General features: G+C 48.8%; 1 protein-coding gene across 2 annotated transcripts; it reads left to right on the forward strand.

The window, feature by feature from the left end:
• Positions 1-146: 146 nt before the first annotated feature.
• On the forward strand, positions 147-8,688 carry senp5 (SUMO specific peptidase 5). 2 transcript variants are annotated; one of them, XM_062556641.1, is made up of 10 exons: positions 147-298; positions 848-2,118; positions 2,447-2,556; positions 3,499-3,639; positions 4,013-4,060; positions 4,766-4,843; positions 5,209-5,346; positions 5,883-5,966; positions 6,174-6,224; positions 6,405-8,688. In XM_062556641.1, the coding sequence occupies exons 2-10, from the start codon at positions 933-935 to the stop codon at positions 6,513-6,515; spliced, it is 1,947 nt and encodes a 648-aa protein (XP_062412625.1). In that variant the 5' UTR covers positions 147-298; positions 848-932; the 3' UTR covers positions 6,516-8,688. The 2 variants fall into 2 exon arrangements, with proteins under 2 accessions (XP_062412625.1, XP_062412624.1); XM_062556640.1 differs by having other exon boundaries at positions 2,447-2,552; positions 3,492-3,639.
• The last annotated feature ends 3,209 nt before the right edge of the window (positions 8,689-11,897 follow it).

Raw genomic sequence — 11,897 nt, forward strand, 5'->3', positions numbered from 1 at the left:
AAAAAAACATGCACTTAATAATAATTAGAATATTCGAATGAATGTGCACAAGCCCTGATTTTTGTCGCCATGGGAATGACCGCTAGAGGGCAATGAAAATAATTGTAAATGTCCAACATGACGCAAACAAAGAGCGACAACAACTAGATCGTTCCACCACCACAACACTTGAGAATCGAGGCGCCTGTTCATGGATTGATAATGCTAAACGATGGGAACATATTTGAAATCTATTGCATGTGTTTAAAAACGTCTGTGCCCGCCTGAAGTGCAGAAGTGGTGGATTTGGAAGCGTCAGGTAAATACCGATTCATCCATGTTTGATTACAAACTGCCTTCCTTCGAGGATGACCTAAGGCTTTAGCAGAACCTCCAAGTTCATTGAGTTGTGTTGCGTGGTTTTCATGGTTTAAAATCTTCACTGGTATTTCGAAATATAGCGCCTGATCTTGTAGACCATAGGATTAACATGCAGTCTGTCGGCTGCATGCTGCTGTAATTGATTCTGTGCAATAGTTTCCTCTCAAACTTGATTGTTGACGCTAGCTGTTGTGCTATGTGCTACGCGAAACACTGTTGCTTCTGTTTGTTAGCCTCAGACGTCTGTAAACCCTTTCATCGTCTCTATCAGACTCTTCATCCCTGCGGCTTCTGATCTCTACGCTCGGTCTTATGTAAACCCCTATTGTATTCATCAGTCTAGATATCTGCAGCTTGAAAACTCTAGATCCCTGCAGCTCGAAAAAAATGGTGTCCTTCCACAGAGTCTTGTTGCACAGATGAGGTTTTGCAATAGTTTTGTGAGATAATTCCAGTATGTGCTTCTTCATCCCCCTCCACTGAGCAGAGAGCAGAGCCTTGAGAAAATCCTCTCTGGAGTTGACAGAACCGGGCCCAGTGCGGCGCTGAGAGGCTTTGTTCTGCAGCTGTGGATGCGGTGCATGTTCCACCGGCAGCACCAGGCGCCAAGCAGGAAAAGCAGCACTGAGAACCAGAGGAGAACTCCGAGTGTGGAGAACCGCCGAGGCGCCCGGAAGGCCAAGCACGTGTCGCGCGTGTCCACCCTCAGGGGGAAGCGTCTGCGAGGCCACGTTCGCACTTATCTGTCCAGCCTGGGCTCTCAGGCTGGAGAGCTGACCCGACAGGTGTATGGAGGCGTCCTGCTGAAGCAGCACTGTCCCGGCCCGCAGAACCTGCTGAGGAATGGGCCGCAGGCTGAGATGAGGGTCCCCGAACACAGCAGCCCCGACCCGGACGCGTCCCCACCGACCTCGGAGCCGGCGGCGGCCCAGACGCCAGAAAATGGCCGCTCGCGAAGGAGGCGCGTGCCCAAGACCTGCGACTGCTGCGGGCCCAACAGCAAGACTACGGTGGCCGGCAGGGGACACACTCCTGACAAGCCGGCTGGCCACACCCATCCGGGAGTCAAGAAGAGGGGCCGCCGGAAGAAGGAAGAGTCTGTCGCCAAGGTGACGGTGACAGAGATGGACATGACAGTGGACATGCAGGAGGCGGAGCCTAAGGGGGATGGAGAGCAGGAGGAGGGGCAGGGCCAAGACCAATGTCATGCGGAAGGTCAGCATGAAGGTCAGGCTGAAAGTCAAAGTGACGATCACGCTGAAGGTCAAAGTGACGATCACGCTGAAGGTCGAGCCGGTGTCCCTCATCTGGACGTCTCTGCTGCGGAGATGGAGGCGGACCAACAACAAGCAGCCAATCAGGCCCCAGCGCTGACTCCCATCCAATCACACGACCAGACTGCCAGCTGGTCGACGCCCTCGGACCCGCCGCCTCCTGCCCTGGTGAACGGCACGGCAGGAAGCTCGGAGGTGGAGGAGCCCTCGCTGTCCAGTGACGGGGAGATGGAGGTGGAGGCCCCCACTGTAGCCCCGGTCCCAACCCCACCCCCAGCACCAACCCCACCCCCAGCCCCAGCCCCAGCCCCTGCCCCGGCCCCGACCCCTGACCCCGTGGACCACTGTGTGCCCCCCCCTTGGGACCACCACTACTGTAAGAGGCCGCCGGGCCTCGACCCCCCCACAGACAGCGCCCCACACACACAAACTCACACACACCCCGCAGACAGCAGCCATGAAGGAGTCGTAGACCTCATTCACGGTAAGGTGGAGGGTGTTAGTATACGTGTGTGTGTAAGTGGTGGTGTGTGTGTGTGTGTGTGTGTGTGTGTGTGTGTGTGTGTGTGTGTGTGTGTGTGTGTGTGTGTGTGTGTGTGTGTGTGTGTGTGTGTGTGTGTGTGTGTGTGTGTGTGTGTGTGTGTGTGTGTGTGTGTGTGTGTGTGTGTGTGTGTGTGTGTGTGTGTGTGTGTGTGTGTGTGTGTGTGTGTGTGTGTGTGTGTGTGTGTGTGTGTGTGTGTGTGTGTGTGTGTGTGTGTGTGTGTAGTGCAGATACTCTATTAATGTGAGATTCCCCTATCTCGTCTCTGTAGAATACCTTGAGGACTTTTATGAGAAGTACGGCAGCTTCATTCCTCTGTGTGAGGTGGAGATTCACGATTATCTAAACAGGAAGTACAACACTGACCTCAGCGACAGGCAAGTTCACATCCCATCATCCCTCACCCTCCATCCTCCGCCCCCCTCTCCGGTTGAGTAGCCTCAGCTTGGCTGCGGTTAGGACGGCCTGCTGTTCTCCTGACACGCCTCCTGACATCAGTGGGGAGACCCACGGTCGAACTAGGACCAAGGAGCGAGACTGGAGCACTCACACTTCAGTGCTTTTAATGGTGCAAAGTGACTAACATTTCGACACCCAGAGTCAAACAATCAAATGGCAATGATGTACAGATTTTAAAGAGTCATGATTAAAGACATTGGCTCCTGACCCAAGTGGTCTCCCCACTGATACCTGTGTCCTGTTCCGTGAGCACCAACCAGGCTGAAGTGCAAGTGACCCCCTGTTAATGCCTTCTGACATGTTTGACTACAGCATCAGATAGATAGATAGATAGATAGATAGATAAATAAATAGATACTTTATTGATCCCTAAGGGGAAATTCAAGAATCAGAATCAGCTTTATTGGCCAGGTTGTTAACTTCACCCTCTCAGTACAACACTCAAATAGATAAAACATAAAAGAATAAAAAACGGAACAGTAAGAATAGAATGAAGGGCAGTAGATTAAGGCTATGTATAAGAATAGATACAGTATGCACATTTGCAAATAAATGGACACTATGGGTGAGATAGGGTAATGAAATTGTCCGGAGGGGGAGTCAAGGTATCCATGGTCATGGGCACTTGAACAGGCACAAGCAAGATGCAATATGCAAATGAAAAGAGGGTGGGAATAGTGCAATACCAGTATAGATAGATAGATATATAGATACTTTATTGATCCCCAAGGGGAAATTCAGTATAGACTGAGGTTTAAGATTAAATATAAATATAGTGCAAGGCAGTTCAGTGCAATGATGATGTATTAAGAACAATATTGTAATTGACCTCTCTCTCACCCTGCGTGTCTGTCCAGCAGGAAGTTGATCCACTCGGAGGTGGCCAAGTACAAGGCAGGGCTGGCCTCTGTGTCCATGCAGCACTTTAAAGTGAGCCACAACAAGCACACACTCACCTTGGAGGACCTGTCCACGCTCGACCACCACAACTGGGTCAACGACCAGGTAACCGCGCCAGGATCCGTCACACTGGATGGCCGTCTAGTTTACCTACAGACAGGATTGGTGTCTAGTTTACCTGCAGACAGAATGGCCATCTTGTCTAGTGTACCTGTAGACGGGATTGCCGTTTAGTATATCTGCAGACTGGATGGCTGTCTGGTCTAGTTTATCTGCAGTCAGGATTGCAGTCTAGTTTACCTGCAAACAGGATTGATGTTTAGTTTATCTAAAGACTAGATGCCTGTCTGGTTTAGACTGGATGGCTCTCTTGACAACAAGCAGTTAGGATCCCTGGTCTACTTACAGAATACTGAAGGTTTTTCTTTCCTGCTGTTGTAACTTGAGTCTGTGTGTGTCTGTCTCTGTCTGTCTGCAGGTGATCAACATGTATGGTGAGCTGATTACGGAGGCAGCCAGTCATAAGGTGAGATTCTACTGTTATGCTGATTCTGATTCTGGTTCTACTGGGACTGTGATCAGGGCTGCTTTGAATGTAGTGGCATTCTAGAAGGTTCTGGGAGCGTGAGTTAACGGTGAGGTTCAGATCAGATGAAAAGGCATCAGGTCTCTAGAAAACCTCTGTCAAGTTTATGGAATTACAACGTCAGATAAAAGAGGGTCAGGAAAATGTGTGTCCGATAAAACGTCATCAGGCAAAACAACCTCAGAGGAAAAGCTGTCGGAGTCAGGTATCAGACAACAGATGGAAAGGCATCAGGTCTCAAGAAAACTTCTGTCAGAAAAAGTGGCGTCAGACGAAACACAGTTTCCTGACCCTTTTTAAATCTAAGGGTGTAATTCCATAGACATTATAGTTGCCGTCTCTGCAAAAAACGCCATTGGTGGACGCAGGCTCTAATTGCAGTTCTAGAAGTGTGAATGAACTGTGAGGTTCTAGTGTGAGTTAACTTTGAGGTTGTCTGTCTGTCTGTTTGTTTGCAACATAACTCAAAAACGTATGGATAGATTTCGTAGATTCAAGGAAGGTCGGAAATGAACCAAGGAAGAAACAATTACATTTGGGGAGTAATCCGTATCACCGCCTGGATGCAGGAGGGGGTTATGTGTTCCCTTGGCGGAGGTTTGCTCTCTAGTGTTGTTAATGTTTCCATCTGCTTGTGTGTTGCAGGTTCATTTCTTCAACAGCTTCTTCTACAGACAGCTGGTGGCCAAAGGCTATGAGGGAGTGAAACGGTGGACCAAGAAGGTAGTGTGTGTGTGCGTGTGTGCGTGTGTGTGCATGTGTGCGTGCGAGTGTGCGTGCGTGCGTGCATGTGTGCGTGTCTGGTGGAATTAGGCTTTAAGTTTGAAATCTTGTCCACCTTCTCCTCATCTCCTCTTCCACCTCCCTTATCCTCCTCCTCTCCTCCTCCTCCTCCCCTCTCCTCCTCCTCCACCTCCCTTATCCTCCTTCTCTCCTCCTCCTCCCTTATCCTCCTCCCCTCCTCTCCTCCTCCACCTCTCTCCTCTCCTCCCCTCCTCTCCTCCTCCGTCGTCCTCCTCTCCTATCCTATCCTCCTCCTCCTCCTCCCCTCCCCTCTCCTCCTCGTCCTCCTCCTCCTCCTCCTCCAGGTGGATGTGTTCTCTAAGCGGCTGCTGCTGGTGCCTCTGCACCTGGAGGTGCACTGGTCTCTGGTCACAGTGGACGTGGCCAGCAAGAGCATCCACTTCTACGACTCCCAGGGTATCATGTTCAAGTATGCCGTGGATGTGAGTGCTTCTCCCACACACACTAACCCCTGTGTCTGTGTGTGGCCGTGTGTGTCTGCGTGTGTGTGTCTGTCTGTCTGTGTGTGCACTTTGTCCAGACACTCTGTGTGTGTGTGTGTGTGTGTGTGTGTGTGTGTGTGTGTGTGTGTGTGTGTGTGTGTGTGTGTGTCTGTGCACTTTGTCCAGACACTCTGTGTGTGTGTGTGTTTGTGTGAGAGAGAGAGAGAGAAAGAGAGAGAGAGTGCTTCTCCCTGACACTGACCCCTCTGTTTGTGTGTGTATGGATATTGGTTCTTCTTACAGAAACACACTGGGCCTGTGTGTGTGTGTTTGCATATGAGCATGCGTGTGTGTTTGTCTCAGAGGACGTGTGTGTCTTTGCCTGTAGCATTGTGCTTGTGTGTGTGTGTGTGCGTGCATGTGTGTGCACATGCTGTGTCTCGTGATGGAGGGGTGCATGTATGTGTATGTGTATGTGTATGTGTGTATTTCTCACTAACTAGAGGACGTGTGTGTGTGTGTGTATGTGTCTTCAGAACATCCTGAGGTATCTGTTGGCCGAGGCCAAAGAGAAAAAGCAGCCGGGCTTCCAGAAGGGCTGGAAGATGCTCATCAACAAGGTGAGTCTGCCACTGAGAGACACACACACACACACTCTCTCTCTCTCTCTCTCTTTTTCTCTCTCTCTCTCTCCCCCCCTGCCTTAGCCAAGTCAGGGAGCTAGCAATTTAGCTACATGTAAATATAGCGCATCATCGTTAATGTTATGGTTTGATGACTGATTCTATAAACATGTGTTAAAGCTCTCCCTCCTTCCTTCACTGCAGTGTATTCCTCAACAGAAGAATGATAGTGACTGTGGAGTCTTTGTGTTGGAGGTGAGACCTGCTTCATACTATTTCAACTCCTCGCTTTTAATTAACCTCACACATTTTTATTTTGTTTGCTAAAACACATTTTTCTCTTTCCTCCTCTCTCCCTCTCTGTCTCTCACTCCTCTCTCTCTCTCCCCTCCCTCTTTCTATCCCTCTCTCCTTCTCTCTCTCTCCGTGCTGCAGTACTGTAAGTGCCTGGCTCACAAGCAGCCGCTGCAGTTCTCTCAAGAGGACATGCCTAAAGTCCGCAAGCGCATCTACCGGGAGCTGTGCGAGGGCAAACTCAAAGACTGACCTTCGCCCAGGGAGATTTGGCGCCGCTAGCGGACGCTGACCGCCGTTAAGGAGACCTACCAGGGGACGCCTGGCTGCTAGTAGGTCTCCTTAGACCTTTGGGGTCAAACACTGACGGGCTGTTCACAAAACTTTTGTTACGACTGACCACCGGCAACGGTAACCACCAACAACGGAAGCCACCGGTAACAGTGACCACCGGCAACGGTAACCACCAACAACGGTAACCACCGGTAGCAGTGACCACCGGCAATGGTAACCACCGGTTAAAGGGGCTCTTGTAAACTGACCACCGTTAAAGGGCTCTCTTGAGGACAGATGACCGTTACCAGAACCTGCTGCGGGCTGGTATGTCCGTGACTGGGTGCGGTGAGGGAGAACTATGGAACCGGTCACTGGGTCCCATGTTCTGGCAGGGCTTGGACCTGCCCCCCGACTGAAGGACAGAATGACGGGATGAAATGAGCGGGTGTTTAGCCTTCTTTTCTTCTTTCTCCTCCTCACCATTCCTCCCTTCTCTTCCTCCGCTGCTGGAAAATCACACCATCCGTCCACTGCCCCACAGCAACCTGCTGCTCACACACACACACTCGCACATGCACACACTTTCTTCTCCCTTCCTCACACAGACATTCACTCATACACACACAAACAAACAGACACACACACACACGCGCACACCCTCACACTTTCCTACTCCCTTCCTAACACGCATACACAAACACTTACACACACACACACACATTCACGCATTCTCCTACTCCCTTCCTAACACATACACAAACACTTAAACACAATTCACAATCACACACACACAGACACCTCTCTCCCTCCCTCTCTCTCTCTCTCTCTGACTGCTGTGGGGGGGGTGGGGATGACGTGACTGTTCTGCTGTTCCGTTTGGTTCCGTTTGGTTCTGTTGCTATCTGTTTTAATTGCCGCCTAGCTGTCGCTGGTCAGCCGCTGATCTTTTGCTCCAGCTTTGCACCACTTACGCACCTCTCCGAGCTTTATAACCCGTTATGATCTCCTTATGATCTCTTTATGAAGTCCTCTCCATGTCCTTTATAAAGCCCCCTCCCTGTTGAGACTGTTTCCGAGGGCAGAAATCACGGTGCTGCATGAGACTTGGCTGCGGTTACACACGCAAAGTGTTTAGTTGCTGCCATGGTTACACGTATCTGCCTGCCTCAGAAGTGTTTCATGAATGTACCGTCACTGGAGTGCTTTTACTCAGGAGGCGTGTGTGTATGTATGTGTGTGTGTGTGTGTGTGTGTGTGTGTGGGCAGGTGGGCAGGAAGTATTAGAGATGTGTGTGTGTGTGTGTGTGTGTGTGTGTGTGTGTGTGTGTGTGTGTGTGTGTGCAAGAGAGAGTGTGTGTGTGTGTGTGTGGGTGGGTGGGCAGGAAGTATTAGAGATGTGTGTGTGTGTGTGTGCGAGAGAGAGAGCGTGTGTGTGTGTGTGAGGAGTGTGTTCTCCAGTCCACTGACTCCTGCACCTCTGGCGTCAAGTTCTCCTCTCTGCTCTCCGTTCTAGAGCAGAAGGGCTCTGTAGAACGCTGAGGTGGAACCGGACTGCTGACTGTTGAGGAACCATCAGGAACTTCTGGACTCTTCAACACACAACATGGACTGTTGGCTCCCACTGTTGCTGTTCTTATTACTGTTTGAGTTTTCCGTGTGTGTGTGTGTGTGTGTGTGAGAGAGAGAGAGAGAGTGAGTGAGAGAAAAGGGTGTGTATGAAACGAGAGAGAAACAGACATTTCCTCCTGCATGACTTTGTGTGGTGACCAACGGGGGGCGCTAGTGATCCAGAGAGATGAGACGTGAGTGCTCTGGTGACGATTAACTGAACAAGTGTCCTGTGAGTTGGACGTGGGTGAAAATTGTGTGTGTGTGTGTGTGTGTGTGAGTGAGTAAGTGGGTCCTCTGGCCCGTGCTGAGTTCTCGTCTTGTCCAGGTTCTGCTGTACCCTCTGCGTGGCACCGGCACGCCCGTTGCTCTGAGCTCCTGTCTGGGGCGCCAGGGCTGTGCCAGGGCTTCAGTCTAAGTCTGTCTGTAGGCGCCCGTGGTGTACCCGCTGGCCAGTCCAGTTGCGGCGGTCAGATCCTCCGAACTCTGTTGGACACTGTAGATATAAATATACTTTTACGTGTGACATTAAAACCAGATCCCTAACAACCCTGTGACTCCAGATTTTATGTATGAGCGTGTCAGTGTGTGAGTGACAATGAGAGAGTGAATGAATGAGTGAGTGAGTGAGAATGAGAGCATGAATGAGTGAGTGAGTGAGTGAGAATGAGAGTGTGAGTGGGTGGGTGGGTGCCTCTCATTTGGGCTTTTATACGTCCTCCCTCACTCCTCGGACTTCGATCTTCACTGATCCAGTGGTAGTTATAGATCAGTGGGAATGCCCCTCGAGGATCAAGGTTCGAGGAGGCATGTTGAGAAGCACCTATAGAGTGAGAATGACAGCGTGAGAGAGAGAATGAGAGCGTGAGTGAGAGAGAGAAAGAGAATGAGAGCGTGAGCGAGAGAGAGAATGAGAGCGTGAGTGAGGGAGAATGAGAGCGTGAGTGAGAGAGAGAAAGAGAATGAGAGCATGAATAAATATGTATGATATGATGTATTAGTATTTAGATGTAGAAATGATATACTGTGTCTCCTATCATGGGCTTATGCACCCTGTCCACCAGGTGGTGCTCTTTGATTATTTTCAATATGATTAAGTTCAGTATGTGGGGTTGTAGTTGGGGGTTTGGCCAGAGGTAACTCATGCATGCGTTTTTTTTAACTCATGCTTGTGTTCATGTCTGAGACGCTTCATTGTGACTTAAACACTACACAAACAGACACAGGGGGCCAAGTACAAACTGCAAGTTGTCTGAAGATCACCTTTTGGTTCTATTTTATACAGTTTATGGCTTAACTCTATTGTATGTGGCTAAACTGCAAGAGCTCAGTGAGCTCTCTACCTGCGGTTGTGCATTGCGGCTGCTCACAACACAGAAAAGGACTGCAAAGCTATATCTAAATGTCTTAAAGTTCCAATTGGCCACATTTAGTTACGTTTTAAGTTAATCCTCTTCGCCCATTCAGGAGTATGGGCCTCAGTGAGGTGTCTCCACCTTATCCGGTCATGTGCGGAATTGGCCGCAGTTCAAAGTATTATTAAGAAATACAACAAATTTCACCCTGTGGAAAATCTCAAAGGACAGGGTAGGAAGTCAACAGTGACCCCTGCACTGGCAAGGCTAATTGTGCAAGAGGTGAAGAAGAATCCGAGAATCACCACCAAGTCCATCCTAAAGAATCTGGGCGACGCTGGTGCCAACGTCTCAAGGCCAAAGAGTGCCCTCCGTTGGGGATCCATTGATGCAGACCAAGAAGGACGCAGACCAAGGAGGATGTCTAGACCAATGAGGATGCACACCAAGGAGAATGCAGACCAATGAGGACACCGACCAAGGAGGACGCAGACCAAGGAGGACGCAGATCAATGAGGATGCAGACCAAGGAGGATACAGACCAATGAGGACGCAGACCAAGGAGGAGGCCAAAAAAGGCACACAAAAGCATGCTTGGCCTTCGCAAAAACTCATTTGGACAAAGAGGAAGACTTTTGGTAATCTGTTTTGTGGTCAGATGAAACAAAAATGGAACTGTTTGGTCACTACGATGTAGCTTTTTTTTGCATAAAATGGAGAAACATTAACCCCCAAGAACACCATTCCCATGGTCAAGCATGATGAAGGAATATAATGCATTGGGGGTGTTTTCCAGTCAATGGGCCTGGCAACCTTGTCAAATTAAATGGCACCTTGAGAAAAGAAGATCACCTGAAGATTCTCAAAATACACATGAGGCAGTCTGCAGAGAATCCAGACCTTGGGCAGAATCAGACATTCCAGCATGACAGTGATCCAAAACACACACCAAAAGTGATCAAGAAATGGTTAGGCGACAATGATATCAATGTGTTGGCCCAGCCAGAGTCCCAATTTGAATCTTTCAGAAAATCTGTGGAGGATAGGCCTACTAAAGATCAGCATGATGGAAAAGATGAGTGTTCAAAAATACCTGTGGAGACAAGCAAAAAGCTTGCCAGTAATAATTAGAAGAAGTGTTTGATTTCTGTAATAGCCAATAATGGCTTTTCCACTGATTATTAAGAAGGGTATGAAATTCATACTATGAATAAATTTGGACATGCCATTTTTTGTAAATAACACAAAATTGTCACTTTTTCTTTCATGTCTTAACCTCTTTTGGGACATGCCTGTGTCATTTACGGTCAGAATAAACTTTGGTTGAATCACAAAATCAAAATGATTCAGGGGTATCAATAGTTTTGGGCTTAAATGTAGGTGTTCATCTCTGGTTGTAGGTCGAAGAGTGTATCTTTCATGTTGTGTATGACATGTTGTCCCTTAAACTACATGGTTATGACGATCTCATGGGGTGAACTGTGGGATCAGGTTATAGGCTAGGGAAAGGTCTTAAGATAGCAAATACTAGTCATTAATAATCAGTGTAAGTACTGTACATTAGGGAATCCCTCACACCGTACACAGGGATTGAACGAGGGAGCAGCCCTCAGTGCTTTTAAACTAGTGGTTGGTTCTCAACCTTTTTTGAGCAAACGCCCTCCTGACCTTACTCTGATGCTCTGGCAAAACAGGTGTTTTGGCTACACCTGTGTGTAGGCTATATCCATTGCCAACCCCACTCCCACTCATGTTATATTGCTTCGTTTCAAATCTTTTTTTTAGGAAGAATCATCTGTATTCATACACTCATGCTATATTACTTACATAATAAATTAGCCCATTACCACTTAACATGCTAGGCCTGTGTATTTCAGTTTGACTATTTTTGCACTGAGAATGATTTGAAAACCATGAAAGTTTTACATGTTGCAAATAATGACCACAACACAAACTTAAGTTGTGATGCTCTCAACGTCCCCCTAGCTTGTATGAATGCCCCTCCAGGGAGCTGTACCACCCTCGTTGAGAAACCCTGTTTCAAACACACACACACACAAACACACACACACACACACACACACACACACACACACACACACACACACACACACACACACACACACACACACACACACACACACACACACACACACACACACACACACACACACACACACACACACTCACGCTCAGTCACTCACTCAGAGAATTATATACATCCTTCACATCAGTACAACAACGGTGAAGACGTGAAGTTCAACACCCTGTTTCTCTCTGTGCTATTCCTCTGGTCGCCAGCCAACATTCAGAGTGGAAGATTACATTCAACTTGCTCCGATTCCAGTAACCGATCCCCGTCTCATCAACAAAACAGGCCACACATAATCAAGCA

The sequence above is a fragment of the Sardina pilchardus genome, chromosome 15 (genome assembly GCF_963854185.1).
Source record: "Sardina pilchardus chromosome 15, fSarPil1.1, whole genome shotgun sequence".
Classification (NCBI taxonomy): Eukaryota; Metazoa; Chordata; class Actinopteri; order Clupeiformes; family Clupeidae; genus Sardina; species Sardina pilchardus.